The sequence below is a fragment of the Dysidea avara genome, chromosome 15, assembly GCF_963678975.1.
Source record: "Dysidea avara chromosome 15, odDysAvar1.4, whole genome shotgun sequence".
NCBI lineage: Eukaryota > Metazoa > Porifera > Demospongiae > Dictyoceratida > Dysideidae > Dysidea > Dysidea avara.
Genome location: NC_089286.1, coordinates 314,479 through 330,674, shown reverse-complemented (window position 1 = coordinate 330,674; position 16,196 = coordinate 314,479). Strand labels below are relative to the sequence as shown.

The following is a 16,196-nucleotide window of genomic DNA, read 5'->3' as shown; positions in this document are numbered from 1 at the left end:
AACAGCAGCAAGGTAATGAACAGCTTGAAGATAGCATATTAGAGTTAAGGCGTAGAACACTAGTTTTGATACAAGAAAAAGATGTGACTGTAGAAGTTATTAAGGATGCTTGTGAAGATTTAGATGAGGCTTTGGCGAATGTTATGGACACAATGACTAGGTTAGCAGATGCTTTTAGAGAAAACAGAGATCGTAAAAATGGTGATAAGGTTGAGTTAGAGTATAGTAATGCACAAGATCGTGTGCAAGACACCTTGGATGAACTGAATAAAGTAGCTAACCTCAACAAGTTTGTCGGGAGATTAGAAGAAGATAGTTTCAAACAGTCAGAGACAATAGCTGATTATAAGACTACAGCCTCAAGGGAGGTATCAAAGTCAGAGGATTTAATAGCACACCAGCAGTCTGAACATGTAAAAGATAATATAAAACAACAGCCGCGAGTTGTGAGAGAAGGCAGCATAGTAAACAGTAAGATTCCCACTGTGTCACTTCACTCGGCAGTGGATCATCAGATTACAGTACCAGAAAGAGGGGCATATTATCCATTGGATGAAGAACAAGCCAGAATATGGCTGATTCTACACTGATTGGACAAGACCTGTGGAAACAGCTCAAGAGGGTTAGTATTCCTGTTTTCTCCGGTGATAAAAGAACATATTCAAATTGGAAAGCTGCCTTTTTGGCCTGTGTGGATCAGGCACCAGCCACTCCAGAATACAAACTCCTTCAATTACGACAGTGTTTAGCTGGAGAAGCTTTAAAGACAATTGAAAGTGCCAAGCTGGAGTCTGGTGAATCCCAGGGTTACTACTTTGAAAGTGACTGCACTTACAACAGGTAGAGTTACCGGGAACATGAAAGTTATTGATTGGGTCGAGTGTGCAGGAAGATGGCCACATTTAAGAAATATAGAGTTTCAAAAATTAGGACCTCGACCGATAGTTGATGTGTTAATAGGGTTGGATTGTTCTGATTTACATTTTTCTTTCAGGGATGTATGTGGTGAACCAGGTCAGCCTGTGGCTAGACTTACACCACTTGGGTGGACTTGCATTGGACCTGTCTATGATGAGGGACAGGCTTGTATGACAAATTTTGCTAGAACTTACTTTACCACAGGGGACACTGATGTCAGCAAGATTGAAGCTGTATTACAGAAATTTTGGGAAGTCGACAGTTGTAGTGGAGAAGTTAGTTTCTTATCTCCTCAAGATAAACTGGTGTTAGAAAAGACAAAAAAATCAATTCAATTTGTTGATAGTCATTATAGAATCTCCATACCATGGGAGGGAGATTCAGTGTATCTTCCTGACAACTATTCTGTAGCTGTGAATCGTTTGAAGAACCTTGAGAAACAACTGGCAAAGAATCCTGAGGTGGCCAGGTCCTACTACATTTTAGAAGGTCCCAGTAGCTTTGATATGTGATATGGCTGAAATGTATTTACAGATCAAGCTTTATCCACAGGATCGGCCTAGTCACAGGTTCCTGTGGAGAAATTTAAGTTTGGAGGAAGACATAAAGGAGTATGAGTTTGATCGGTTAGTATTTTCTCCGTTTTTGGCACAATTGGTAACACAACATCATGCTAAGATTTATCAAGAAAGATACCCTGAAATTATATTAAAGTCAACCTATATGGATGATAATATGACTTCAGTTGTGAGTGAAGATCAGGGAGTCCAACTTTATCAAGAGCTATCCGACCTTTGGGCGAGGGCAGGAATACATGCCCATAAATGGCTATCAAATTCTGATGTGGTTCTTAGTCAGATTCCAGTAAAGGATAGAATTTATGAGATTGACCTAAACAGTGACCCCTTACCTTCAGTCAAGACACTTGGAGTAATGTGGCTAGCTACGGAGGATGTGTTTATGTTTAATTCAAAAATGATGGAACAAAGGTTTGAGTTAACAAAGAGAAATTTTTTGAAGAAAATTGCAACCTTGTTTCAACCCATTGGGCTTTTTGTCCCCTTTTGTAATACGAGCAAAAATGTTAATGCAAGAAGTGTGGGTACAAGGTGTAGATTGGGATGAAGAGTTACCACTGGATACATCTACACAAGTGACAACATGGTTCAGAGAATTATCAAGTTTACCAAGTGTTAGAATCCCAAGGTGTTTACAGTTGAGGAAGGAGGTGAGCTCAATTGCAGTGCATGTGTTTGTGGATGCTTCACTGGAGGCTTATGGTGCAGTAGTTTATGTAAGAGTCAAATATCAGGATGGAAGTTTATCAGTACGTTTAGTTTCATCCAAGACCAAGGTGGCTCCACTTCAGTCAGTGAGTGTACCACGTTTAGATCTCATGGGAGCTGTGTTAGGGAGCAGGTTAGCGACATCAATTCAGATGCTTTAGATATGGAGAAACAATCCTATACTTTCTGGACTGATAGTGCAAATGTTCTATGGTGGATTAGGGGATACAGTAGAACATTTTAAGTCATTTGTTGCAAACAGAGTGGGAGAAATACACTCATCCTCTTCTCTTGATCAGTGGCGATGTTGAAAAGATAGACTGAGATTTATATTATTATTTAACGAAGCTGGACTTCAATTATTATTTCAACAATTATTAATTATCAATTATTGTATAAATACTGTGTGCTCTTTAATATGAATGGTCTCGACAATATCACAGTATGAGTGGCAGCTAAAACCTCGCTCTGTTTTCATGACAAATGGTGCTGTGACCAGGATCTAGAGTTTGGCTTGGCTTTATCCGCGAGGTTTTGCAATGTCGGGACCCATAAGAAGATTGCTTGGACCAACAAAAGCGCGACTGCAGAGTTACATTAAGAAAGCAAAGACGATACTGGAACGTTCAGTGGATGAGACTGACTTGGACCAGGAGGAGACTGAGGTGGACGATCTTATTCACCGATTTTCAACGAATATAGCGCTCCTTGAACGATGCAACCAGGAATGGACGACCTTGGTAAACGTAATGGAGGCTGGCGACGAAAAGGAAACGGAAGAAAAGGAGTATCTGTGGGCTACGGATGGAGATGGAGGTCTAATCGAACTATTATTAGACTCCAAAGAGACTACAGCGCGTCTGGAAGCGCGCCTAGCAAGGGTGTTGAGGAAAGCTGAAAGGGCAGCTATGCGACCTTTGACATTACCTGCGACCTCACCCTTGCTGACAACGTCTGGAAACCTTACAGAATCACAAACAGACAACAATGTGAAAATGAAGCTACCCAAATTAAGTCTTCCGACCTTTGATGGTGATATTCTCAAATGGCAAGAGTTTTGGGATGTGTACAGCACAGCTGTGCATGAACAGGATATACCAGATGTCACCAAGTTCAACTACCTAAAAGGTTCAATTCGCAGTGCAGCTGCTACTGCGATAAGTGGAATTTCTGTCACTAACGATAACTATTCATCAGCCGTGAAGATATTACAAGATAAGTTTGGTAAGAAAGAGAACATAATAGAGGCCTTGTATTCCAAATTACAGCATCTCTCAATGGCTACAAATCGATTTAGCGATATTAAACATAATTACGAAACCATGGAGAAGATGTTGCGACAGTTGGAATCTCAGGGAGAGAGGGTTAATGAGCAACGTATGCTTATACAACAGATACTATCAAAATTTCCAGTTGAGGTAATCATAAGGTTAGAAGAGTCAAAGGACATTGAACAAACATGGACAGTAAAGTTATTAAGAGAGTCACTTAACCGATATGTTTCAATTCATGAAAATGCACAAAGGCATGACTCTAATTCTAGGGGGAGTCAAATTAGAAGTCAGAGAAGAAGTGAAAGCTCTTACAAGCCACTTGCTGAAAAACAAGGTTATCATTCAGTTGAGAGTTTTCTAGTTGACAGTAAAAGGAACTTTGAAAAACAACAGAGTCAATCACGTAAGCCATCATACCCATGTATTTTCTGCAAAGGTAGTCACTTTAACGACAATTGTGATAAGGTTAAAACTGTTGCAGATCGTAAACGTCTACTTACTTCTCAAGGTCGTTGTTTTATATGTCTCAAGATTGGTCATCTTTTTAGGGAATGTGTTAACGGTCACTCGAGATCTTGCTGCTACTGTGGAGCAAGTGGTCACCACAACCGGTGTATATGTCCCAAGAAGTTTGCTTCATCACCTGACACAACGGCTGTTAATCAACTACCTGCTGGTTCTTCCAGGATACGTCCAAGAATTACTTCTTCGTCAGAAACGCCAGGACTTGCTTCCTCATCGGAAACAACAGCTGTTAACCAGTCATCTACTGATAACCAGTTGGTTGTTAGCACTGAAACCACTTCTAGCACAAACACTGTTACACCTGCAGTAAGTACAGATCATATGTTATTAACGCATGGGGAAAGAGTAATTCTCCAAACAGCACTAGTTCCAATTTTTTGCTCCAATGGATCTATTATATCAGCTCGACTACTGTTAGATAGTGCTAGCCAGAGAACTTTCATGACAGAAAGACTTGCTAAAAAATTGAGTTTGCTTTCTCAAAGAAAAGAAACATTATCTATTTCTACGTTTAGTTCACAGTGTCCTCAGACCATTGATACATATGTTGTCCATTTTACCATCATTACAAAAGAGAATTCAAATATGGACCTCAACGCTAATGTTTTGACTCAGATCACTAGTCCCATTCGAAGAGAACCACTTCAACCATCAGATTTAAAGTTTCTTCAATCGATTTCACCTGAGAAACTGGCTGATATTATTCCGGACCCATCAGATACAGCTCCCATTGATATCTTAGTTGGATCTGATTACTTTTGGAGCATTGTTGATAATGGGAGGATTGTGCTGCCGTCAGGTTTATTATTGTTGTCATCTAAGTTGGGATATTTACTTACAGGGAAGTTTGTGGACCCTAACAGTAATGTTAATGTTAATCAGCAGTTAGCCGCTTGTTTTGTTATGACACAGATGAACCAAAGTGTTTCCGAACTGAATTTGTTTTCAGCTGCAGATAGTGTTGTGGTAAGGAATCCTAACTTGACTGATATGTGGAGTTTAGACATAATCGGTATTAGTGACCCTGTACAGATGGGTGGTGATGACAAGGCCCTAGAACAGTTCAATCAGGGAATTTATCATGATGGAGAATGATATCAGATTAAATGGCCATGGAAGAGGCCTGAACCTCACTTACCTGATAATTCTAATGTGGCTTACGGAGAATGAAATCATTGTCACGACGATTTCAAGCTGATAGAACTCTTTTACAACAGTATGATGATATTTTACAGAGTCAACTAAAGCAAGGAATTATTGAAAAGGTTATAGAAAAGGAAATTGATCACAAGACGCATTATTTACCACACCATCCAGTACTGACACCTTCTAAAAACACCACTAAGGTCCGAATTGTTTATGACGCCTCAGCTAAGGCAAGTAAGAGTGCTAATTGTTTAAATGATTGTTTATATCGAGGACCTATAACCCTACCTGATATGTGTGTAGTGTTATTAAGACAACGAACATACCCAATTGTTATTTTGGCCGATGTAGAAAAGGCCTTTCTGCAAATTGGGAAGAAAGGGATGTGACGCGTTTTCTATGGTTTCGTGATCCTGAACATCCAGATAAACTAGAAGGTAATATAGACATTTATCGATTTTGTCGTGTCTCATTCGGAATAGTATGTAGCCCATTTCTGCTGGAGGGAACTTTGAAATTTCACCTGAAAAATGAGAACAGTTTAGTGGCAAAGAAAATTCTTGAGAATTTGTATGTGGATAATGTTACTATGGGATCTGAATCAGTTAATGAAGCCTACCAAATATTTGTTGAATCTAGAGCCAACAATTCTGGTGAGATCACATTGCCACGGCTTGAATTATTAGGTGTCTTAATTGGAGTACGTGCTGCAAATTTTATTGTTCAGGAGCTTAAACTACCAATATATAAGAGATATCTCTGGACTGACTCTGAATGCGTTTTACATTGGATGAAGAGTTCAGCATCAGTGAACACCATAGTGTGTGTACCATGTGATGTTGTGTTGTTCACTGTCTCATAAAACTCATCATTGATGTACCATGTGAAGTTTGGTGGGGGTACAGCATAATATTCTAATCTGAAGAAACAACTTGGCCTAGTTGGAACATGCCAGACATTACACCAGATAAGCTGGATAACTTGTTGGAAATTGGTAAGAAAGGTTCACAAGTCATATACGAAGTTACTAATGTTATTAACGATGGTTCTCAAGTCCACAATGATTATCCATCTCCACTAACAATAGATGAATTCAAATATTCCTCTTTACGAAAGTTACTTCGCATAACTGTTTACTGTATCAAGTTCATTTACATTATGGTATTAAACAAATGTTCTAAGGAATTGAAAGAAAGAGTTCTGAGGAAACACAAGATTTTGGAGAAAGTGTTTAATAATATGAGGGAAGGTTCCATTTATTCAGATGAAATTAGAAATGCTACACTACTTTGGCTTTATGTGATACAACATAGAAAATATCATGAGGTGCTCAACGATATTGAGAAACATCGAAAGAATTGTATTCAACAACAACTTGGTGTTAAAATTGATGATATTAGGCTGCTTAGATGTTATGGAAGGTTGGGTAATGCTGATTTGAATGAGGATACTAAGAATCCCAAGCTACTTCCAAGGTATGAACATTTTACTGCTCTTTTAATCAGCGAAGTACACCAGAGATTGATTCATGCTGGAGTTTCACATACTTTATCTCAAATACGAGAGGAGTTTTGGATTCCCCAAGGCAGGACACAAGTAAGGCATGTAATCTCTAAATGTTTGATTTGTAATAGACATGAAGGACCTTCATTCCAGTTACCCAACATGCCACCCTGGCCCAGGGAGAGAGTTTCAAAGAGTGACCCATTTCAGTTTATTGGGCTTGACTACTTGGGACCATTATATGTGAAACAAGGAACTGGACTTAAGAAGGTCTGGATATGCTTGTTCACTTGTCTGTTGATTAGAGCTATCCATATGGAGTGGGTTCTAGACCTGACTGCAACTCAGTTTCTAAATTGTATCAGACGATTTGTATCACGTCGGGGTAGACCAGACCTAATTATCTCCGATAATGCCCCACAGTTTTGATTAACAAATACAGTTTTGGATAAACAGTGGAGGCAAGTGTTCAAAAATAAGGATGTACTTAATTATATTTCTATGGAGGGAATTAAATGGAACTTCACAACTGCTCTTGCCCCATGGCAAGGGGGTTTTTATGAAAGACTTGTCGGTATGGTTAAACGATCATTGAGGAAGGCTACTGGAAGGAAACATTTCACTTTGGAACAGTTGATAACCCTGATAGCTGAGATAGATGCAGTACTTAATTCTAGACCGTTAACGTATGTTTATGGAGATTTAAAGTCAGGATTTGTAGTAACGCCTTCACATTTTTTAGCATCCAACAGAAAACTGGGTATCAGTTCCTTTGGTGATGGCAACGATCATAGTGATCCTGAATTCCAAGTTGTTAAGAATTCAGCAACTAAATTGATTGAACACTGGAAGAAAGGACAAAAGCATCTAGACATATTCTGGAAATCCTGGAGAGATGAATATCTCTTGAGTTTAAGGGAAAGAAATCCACTTGTACATAGACAACCTCGGTCACATAGTGAGAAGGAACCCACTGAGGGCAGTATCGTAATCGTAAAGGATGATAATTTGCCAAGAAGCAATTGGAGAATTGGCAAAATATTAAGACTAATAGTTAGTAGAGACTCCAAAATTCGATCAGCCGAAATACAATTACCAGGAAACATTATTATGACAAGACCAGTGAACCACTTGTATCCACTAGAAGTACCAGAAAACCCTGATAACTCTATTACTGAATCAGATGTAAACAAAAACGATAAACCAAAGGATCTTGATAATTCTGTAACTGATGTAGACAAGATTGATGCTGTTAGAAACAGTATTGTTCCAAGCCAAATTGAACCTATCAAACAGCAAAGAAAGGCAGCCACTCAAGCTCGACTAGCAATTCAAAAACATTTAAATGATAACATTTCCACAGTTATATTTTGCTTCCCTCGGGAGTGTTGAGAAGATAGACTGAGATTTATATTATTATTTATTATTTAACGAAGCTGGACTTCAATTATTATTTCAACAATTATTAATTATCAATTATTGTATAAATACTGTGTGCTCTTTAATATGAATGGTCTCGACAATATCACAGTACGAGTGGCAGCTAAAACCTCGCTCTGTCTTCATGACAGGCGATATGTTCCAACAAAGTTAAACCCAACAGATTATTTGACACGTGGAGTTAAACTTATGGAGTTAGTAGAGTTGAGGATGTGGTGGGAAGGTCCAGAATATTTAAAAGAAGATGAATCCCAATGGCCAAGGAATGTTGCTGACAAGAGACCTGCATCAGCTGTAGAAGAAGTTAAACAGAAATATACAGTGAAAGAACCATCAGAAGAAAAATCAGCCTTTATGACTATCACAACAAAGATAATTTGGCGATTACAACCAGAACGTTTCTCCAGCTGGAATAAATTAACTAGATTACAAGCCTGAGTTATGAGATTTACAACAAATTGTCGTTCTCACCAGCATGAAAGATTGTTAGACAAAGGGATAGATTTGGAGGAAATAAGGGATGCAGAAAAACTGATTTTGAAGACAACACAGAAAGAATGTTTTAAAGTATACAGCCATAGTCGAAAGAAAGAAATTACCTAAAAATAGTAAATTACTCAGTTTATGTCCACGACTGGATGATGATGGGGTGATGAGATCAGAGGGCCGACTCAAGTATGGTGAATTCCTTCCATATGATGTAAGGTATCCTATTATCCTGCCCAGGAAAAGTTGGATAACCAAACTTATTGTGAAGCATCACCATGAGCTGGAGAACCATAGTGTGGGTACTAACCAGATATTGTCCACTTTATCATCCAAATATTGGATTGTAGCTGCCAGGGAAGCAATCATTGAGTGGGAGAGAGAGTGTGCCATGTGTAAGAGGAAGACAAAGAGGACAGGGCAAATAATGGCACCTTTACCATTGAATAGGCTGACAACATCCTTGAGGGCTTTTGCAAGAGTGGAGTGGATTTTGCTGAGCCATTTATCACGGTACAGGGTCGAGGAAAGTGAAGACAGAAACGCTACTTATGTCTTTTCACGTGTCTCGCATGCAGAGCTGTTCACTTGGAAATTGCTTATGGCTTGGATGTTGATTGTTGTTGATTGTTTTCTAACTGCTTTCAGCCGAAAGATTAATAGGAGAGGACTACCAGAGGAAATAATATCAGATAACGGCACTAACTTTGTGGCAGCAGATAAAGAACTCAAGAAGATGACACGCCAAATAGTAAACGATACGAAGTTCACTTCTGCAATGATTAAAAGAAAGATAAAGTGGTCTTTTAATCCTCCCCAAGCCCCACACTTTGGAGGAGTCTTCGAAACGATGATTAAAGCAGCAAAGAGGGCAATCACGGCTATTCTAAGTAACTCAGACATTACTGATGAGGAATTGATGACGGCTTTTACTGAAGCGGAGGCCTTGATTAATTGCAGACCTTTGACTTATCAATCTGCTAATCCACATGACGATGTACCCCTTACACCGAATCATTTGTTACATGGTCAAATGGGGGGAACTTTCGCTCCTGAAAGTACAAAAGAGGTAGCTTACCATCCACTGAGACGATGGAGAAGAATACAAGAACTTAGTAGACATTTTTGGCAACGATGGTTTCATGAATGGATACCAGGTCTGAGTCCGCGGAAGAAGTGGTTCGAGTTGCGGAACAATTTGAAAGTGGGTGATGTAGTTTTAATGAGGACAACTGATAGTCCACGAGCTCACTGGCCTTTGGCAAGAGTTCTTGAAGTATATTCGGGCCAAGATGGGAATGTTCGCTCAGTTAAAGTTCAAGTAGCAGATAAGACCTTTGTTAGACCAATAGTTAAGCTTTGTCCACTAGAACTGGAATCAGCTAAATAAGAATATTTTGTACAGACAATTGAGAGATAATATACCTTCACCAAAAGATTACTTAAAGAGAACGATTTACTACTGATATTACACTAACTCCTATATCATCATGTAGAACATGAGGAGGGGGAAATGGAATAAAGATAAAAAATAAACTTAGTTGTTGTGAAACAGTCAACATTGAAAGTGTAGATGTAAAGGTTGAATCTGGCAAGTTCTAGAACTTTCTTCAGAATTGTGTATAAATAGATAGTGTAGCATGTACATTTTCCTGGTGTTATTGTACTCCTGGTGTGCTGTTGTTATTTTGCTGTTGCTGCTGTATTTTTTACTGCTGTTGATTAAAGAGATTCTTAATTACTGCTTTTGATTAAAGAGATTCTTAATTACTGCTGTTGATTAAAGAGATTCTTAATCAGATAGACTGTGTATAGTTTCTCTGGAAATAGATTTGGGCTCAGTATCGTGGTCTTTACACCAACGGTTTCTTTAAAATAGTATCTTGCATTTATAACAAAACTTCCTTAACAGCTAATCGCTGCAAATATTCAACTGCTCTGCATTTTTCAGCAATGTTTAGTAAAGTTTTTCTATAAACTTATCAAGGTAGAGAGAGATATGTCCACTTTCAGCAATGCGATAAAATACCCCACCCACAGCATACAATATCACTACTGTGGTCTCTCACCTTCTACAACCTCTGGTGGTATTGTGGAAATTTCTAATGTATTCACTTTTTTCTTGTTTGCTCAAGTAGAGAGTTCTTCCTTGCATAGATTTTGTGGCCTTCCCAAAATCAGTTGCCTTCCCAAAATCAGTTAGTAGTACTTGATAGCAACCTGCACATGTGGCATTAGTTGACGAGCTCAGCTGTGCTGACAATGTAGTTGGATCACCTGTTATGTCATTGTGAATAATGCAAACTTCATTGTCCAGATAATCCAATGCCTCTAAAATCTGTGCACAAACACTAATCCAGTCGGTATCATTTAAGCCAATTCTCTTCTGATCCAGCTCGCGTCTCAAGGTAATAGATAGGGGTGAATTATCATTATCTATGACTCCATGAAATTGTGTGATTATTTTGAAAGGCTTGGCAGTTGTACATATTCCAAATAAGTAAGGAAGAATCGGATGGCACAAACAATGTATCATTCTTGCTTCATGCTGAACATCTTGCAATGTAGATCTGATGTGCTGGTCTATCTGATGGATACTTTGGTCATGATGCTTTTGCATATGGCCAAACTGTGCACTGTAAATGTATAGTTCACATCACTGCATACATTGTGGTTAACTCTGGTTGTAATTCTGGCAGACTTCAGAAAACCATACTAGAGGCATAACATTAAATGATTTTAAACAGAATTTGATGGATTGGTAATAGAGAAACATTTGAGTGATTTTTAGCATGCATATTAGTAGAAGTAAACTAACTCTAGCATAGTTGAAAGCGGTGCAAAATTTCTTAAAGTGATTTTTCTACTGGGTGCGTCCCACAATGGGTTCTGGCTTTTCGCACTACCAACCTAAATCATGTAAAACCAAAAATAGGATCTGCACAAAGACAGCTATACCATCTTTAGCGGATGATGAAGCATCTAACAAAGTGAACATAGAACTCCTTCTACAGAAATGGGGGAAACCCAAAATGGCGATCTCTACACACCATTAAACCTGGTGGACTATTGCTTAGTGGCCATTCTTTAAGCAATGCCGTGATGTGTTGTGTAGACCATTTTCGTCTTTCAGAAAGATTTTGTAGAGCTTGATGAGCCAGCAGTGAATCATTTGTGTTGCTAAACTGGTAATATCGCCTACTTGTTTCTGTACTGTGGCAAAGGTGTTTTGCTACTCTTCGTCTGCAACCAGACCTATCAACTCTCACGGTTTCAACCTGAGACTGAAGTTTTTGGGCCTCTTCTCAAGGTCTCACGGTTAGGTGCTAATTTCTCAAGGTCACGCTCCAGATCTCAAGAATTCTCAAGGTTTTTGCCTATAAATAAAACTCAAACCCACAATCGAAAACTTTTCGTAAACTCAATATAAGAAATGGTACTCACGTGATAAATATTTAAATTTATAGTGCTCAAATCTATAAAAAGACTGGAGCCAACCTGTAACCCAAGGCTGTATCACAGCATGGTAAGTAGTGCTGCCACGATATAGAAAAACTCTATATCATATATCACGATATGAACATATATCACGATATAGAACTAACTATAACATTTGCAAGACAAACATTCATTGTAAGTTTAAATGTATACCACAAGCAAAAGCTACTTAAATGCATTTTGCTACTGCTTTAATGTTAACACAGCATAATTCGTAGTATGTTATGGTGTTGGAACTAATAGTCCAAAAATTCTACCTAGGCTCAAACAAAAATAGACCACAGCTCCAAATAGTGAATAACATTAGAGTCATTTATAGATTTGAGGTTCGTTTTGTCTTGTTATAGGGAGTTTTTTAAATAGTTCCAATACTGAATAAAGACGGGGTTAGAATAGGTAGTATTGGAACACTATTTTTGCTGTGTAAGACAAGTGGCTGGCACTACATAGAAACCTTAAAACCTCCCAGTTTACTTTGGACCTCCCAGTGTACTTTGAGATTGGCTTGTTTACCACACTACACCATCAACACACAACTTAATTAAATTCCAAATACCATACCCAGTGTACTTTGGGATTGGCTTGTTTACCACACTACACCATCAACACACAACTTAATTAAATTCCAAATACCATATGTCTGGCCTCCCCCACATCATTACACTAAGCGGCGCCACTATTGTGCAATCATCGATATAACTGATTGGTATATCATATCATATCACCACCTTGTTATATCGATACTATCGATGTATCGTGGCAACACTAATGGTAAGGTGACTTCTCGTTTTTGTTCAGTAGTAAATAAGTTTTTCTAGCATTAATAAGCTTTGAATGGACTTAGTTACTAAGATAGATGGTGGGAAATATATCACGTGCCAGAGGAAAGGCCAAATTTGAACCTAGTGAAAGGATTAGTGATACCTACAAAGATAGGTATAAAGCTGAATAAGCAGACTTATGATTCACGTTATGCTACGCCGTACTTGGAATTCCAGGTTGCTTAGATTCTATCTGTAGATTAAAACCTTAGAGCATAGAAATATGCTGCAAATAACAGCAGTATGCATGCAGTATATCTAGTCATGCTTGTTTCTTTATTAATAAAAATGTGTGTGCGTGAACCCCACTGTTGAATGAGGCCATGCACTTGGGGTGTCTCAAGGTTAACTCCAGTTCCAAGTTGAGAGGTCTGTGCATCATTCAGCTCCCTTGCAGCATCTGTAGCTACCCATTTGATTTTGGTGTTTTCAATGAACCTACCAAGATCTGTCATTAATTCTCTAGCATTGCTCTCAGGAGTCCTTGGGATGAAGAAGAGACCCTTGGAAAACAGTATTATCTGCTGCCTGCTGAGAGATTTTCCAGTCAGGTTCACAATGTTCTCTTTGGCACAAGAGAAACAGTCGGGTATGATGCATCTCTGTACATTGTGTGTATGTTTGGATCTATCTTTCTTAGATTTTCTGTTCCTTCTCTTCTACCCTTTGCTGCTGCTCACTACCTCGGTGTTGGAGTGTGGGCTGCCGGTGTCGACAGATGACGCCTTTGTGATGTCACTATAGTTCATCAGTTGTGCCAAGACTGTGTCAGATGACACGGATGCGGATTGAGTGGATGCTTCTTTTTCTCCACACTTTAGAAAAATTGTAATAACTCGCGCATGCTTTGTCCAATTTCTTAAATTGTGGGGGGCACTGGGAACATAATACTGCACATTTACAGTCCAATTTTGGTACAGATCAGACAAAGAACAAGGGAGCTATGCGCGATGTTTCAAAACTCCAAGGGCGATTTGTTGTCACGTCTCCAGTGTAAACCATTGACAGAATTATTTTAAAATCGGTCTGTATATGGAGTAACTACCATAGTGCAAACCTTTTGTGGTTTGAAAGACATCGCATTAGCAGTCATGGAGTTATAACAAAAATGCCAGCTATGTGTAAAAAACGCATGATCGAGTTTTGCTTACCAGGCAAACTAGTGTATGGAATCAGCTGAAAACAGATACAGAGGTAGATTAATTGTTTTAGAACAAGCTTTGAGTGGTTTATAATGAATCAGATAAAAACACTGAGTTACACTACGAAAGTCAACTAGGGTGTACCAAGTGCGTGATCGAGATATACTCTAATGCTGCAGTCACCCAACAGAACATTCAACTTCATAATAAATTTTTCTATTAGAACGTTCAGCTACAATCTAGTCACCATGTAGATAGTTCAGCTATCAACAAGTTACCCAAAAGAGAGTTCAACTACCCTATAGAGAGTTCAACTACAAAAAAAAATCACCCTGTAGAGAGTTCAGTTACAAACAAGTCACCTGTAGAGACTTAATTACCCTAAAGAGAGTTCAGCAATAAACAAGTCACCCTGTAGACTTCAGCTACAAATAAATCACCCTGTAGAGAGTTCAGTTACAAATAAGTTACCCAGTAGAGAATTCAACTACAAACAAGTCACCCTATAGAGAGTTCAGCTACAAACAAACCACCCTATAGAGAGCTCAGCAACAAACAAGTCACTCTGTAGAGTTCCGCTACAAACAAGTTACCTTGTGGAAATTTCTGCTACAAAGTTGTCTACCTGTGGGAGAGAGTACATGTTATAATTTTTGTACAGTATTAATTTTTGTAAAAAAAAAGTATCATAAAAAAATTATTCATAGAATCCAGGTCTTGATTGCCGTTGTGAGGTGTTTCTAAAGCTACAGCAGCCCCAATCAGAGCTTGAGCTAGTTTCCAGTGAAGATGCTCTGTACCTCGATACACTGCTTTTCCTGTGCACTATCTACACGGACAATGTGTATGTATACTGAGCAGTTACAATATGCAACGTCTTCCCTGTTTCAAAGTATCAAGTCTTTGCTTGATCGTGATCATATACCAGCCATTTTGTAGTAATGGTGTATTGGTACTGTATCATGGCAGCGGTACAGTATTGCATTTGCGCACGAGCTTTCACACATGTGTTTAGGCAAGCGAGAAACTTGTGTAGGTGCTGTGTGCAAGTGTTGGCTGACAGGGTGAGTACTGTTTGGTAGTACTGTGCTGTGTTTGATCAATCGCGAGTCACGTATTTGTGTTTGTTTTCATATTGTGATGGCATTGGATTATGCGAACATTCAGGAGTGGGCAGTGGGCTGAGTTTCATTTTAGTGAAGTCACAGCATTACAGTTTGAAGGTGAGTTGTGTTATATACACGCAATTTATTTTTTAGCAGGAGTTAATGTATTATGGTAACCAGGGGCGGAGGAAGTAGTTGATATGAGGAGGGACTGACCTGGGGTGGATCCAGACTTACGGTAAAAAAAATGAACTGAAGCACTACTTGTCTCTGGTTTGATAAGGTGAGACCAAAAAAAAAGCCGCAACCAGCTGACAATAGCTGCCCACCTCACCAGCTACGAATTTATACAGATAAACTACATAAAAATCCTTACATAGCTCACTACACACTGCTCTAATACTGTGGTTGTTTTATTAGAGTGACTGCTCTATTAGAGTATCTCAATCTTGATCACAATTTTCAGCCCCACTCCAAGGATGATTTCGCGTGATATCATTCTGAGGGGGGCCTGCCCCCCCCCCCCCCCTTCCGCCGCCTATAATGGTAACTAACACACTACAATCATTACAAGCTTGTTAATTTATTGAAATAACGCTTTACCGCATGTATGTATCGAGCAATTAACAACTATTTATGAATTTTATTTACTTTTTCTTTCCACTGTTTTTCGTGAGCCGTTCTTTATGCAGTATGAATCTCCGAACTGAATAATATAGTATAATCATTTGGACATCATAACATGTGGTTGGTGCTTTTTATACAGCCAGCTGGAAAAAGTCACATGCATGCTATAAGTTATTGTCAATTTTACCAAACAGGAAGGCAATAATAGTAGCGCGCATGCTGCATGCACATGTATCAGCTGCATGCTTGTAGCTAACAAAGAACAATAGTAGTTGACACTAATTGAAGCAACACAAATAATGTGTACATATCTATCATGTAATTTTTTGTATCATGTAATTTTTTGTGCTTACACAGCCAATAGGGTTGATGGAGAAACATTAAACATGCTGGAAGAAGAGGGGTCCATGGAACAATTCAAGGC

At 38.8% G+C, this 16,196-nt stretch overlaps 6 protein-coding genes across 6 annotated transcripts; all 6 read left to right on the top strand.

Annotated features, from left to right (window-relative positions):
* Positions 1–1,431: 1,431 nt before the first annotated feature.
* On the top strand, positions 1,432–2,365 carry LOC136245919 (uncharacterized). Its single transcript, XM_066037371.1, has 2 exons — positions 1,432–1,907; positions 2,089–2,365. Exons 1-2 carry the CDS (start codon positions 1,432–1,434, stop codon positions 2,363–2,365), a joined length of 753 nt encoding a protein of 250 aa, XP_065893443.1.
* Positions 2,366–2,743: 378 nt separating this feature from the next.
* LOC136245918 (uncharacterized) lies at positions 2,744–5,098 on the top strand. Its single transcript, XM_066037370.1, has one exon. The coding sequence runs from the start codon at positions 2,744–2,746 to the stop codon at positions 5,096–5,098; it is 2,355 nt and encodes a 784-aa protein (XP_065893442.1).
* A 71-nt stretch (positions 5,099–5,169) lies between these two features.
* Positions 5,170–5,884, top strand: LOC136245917 (uncharacterized). Its single transcript, XM_066037369.1, has 3 exons — positions 5,170–5,383; positions 5,632–5,802; positions 5,877–5,884. Exons 1-3 carry the CDS (start codon positions 5,170–5,172, stop codon positions 5,882–5,884), a joined length of 393 nt encoding a protein of 130 aa, XP_065893441.1.
* Positions 5,885–6,097: 213 nt separating this feature from the next.
* LOC136245916 (uncharacterized) lies at positions 6,098–7,081 on the top strand. Its single transcript, XM_066037368.1, has one exon. The coding sequence runs from the start codon at positions 6,098–6,100 to the stop codon at positions 7,079–7,081; it is 984 nt and encodes a 327-aa protein (XP_065893440.1).
* A 147-nt stretch (positions 7,082–7,228) lies between these two features.
* Positions 7,229–8,044, top strand: LOC136245915 (uncharacterized). Its single transcript, XM_066037367.1, has one exon. It carries the CDS (start codon positions 7,229–7,231, stop codon positions 8,042–8,044), a length of 816 nt encoding a protein of 271 aa, XP_065893439.1.
* A 700-nt stretch (positions 8,045–8,744) lies between these two features.
* LOC136245914 (uncharacterized) lies at positions 8,745–9,968 on the top strand. Its single transcript, XM_066037365.1, has one exon. The coding sequence runs from the start codon at positions 8,745–8,747 to the stop codon at positions 9,966–9,968; it is 1,224 nt and encodes a 407-aa protein (XP_065893437.1).
* Positions 9,969–16,196: the final 6,228 nt, after the last annotated feature.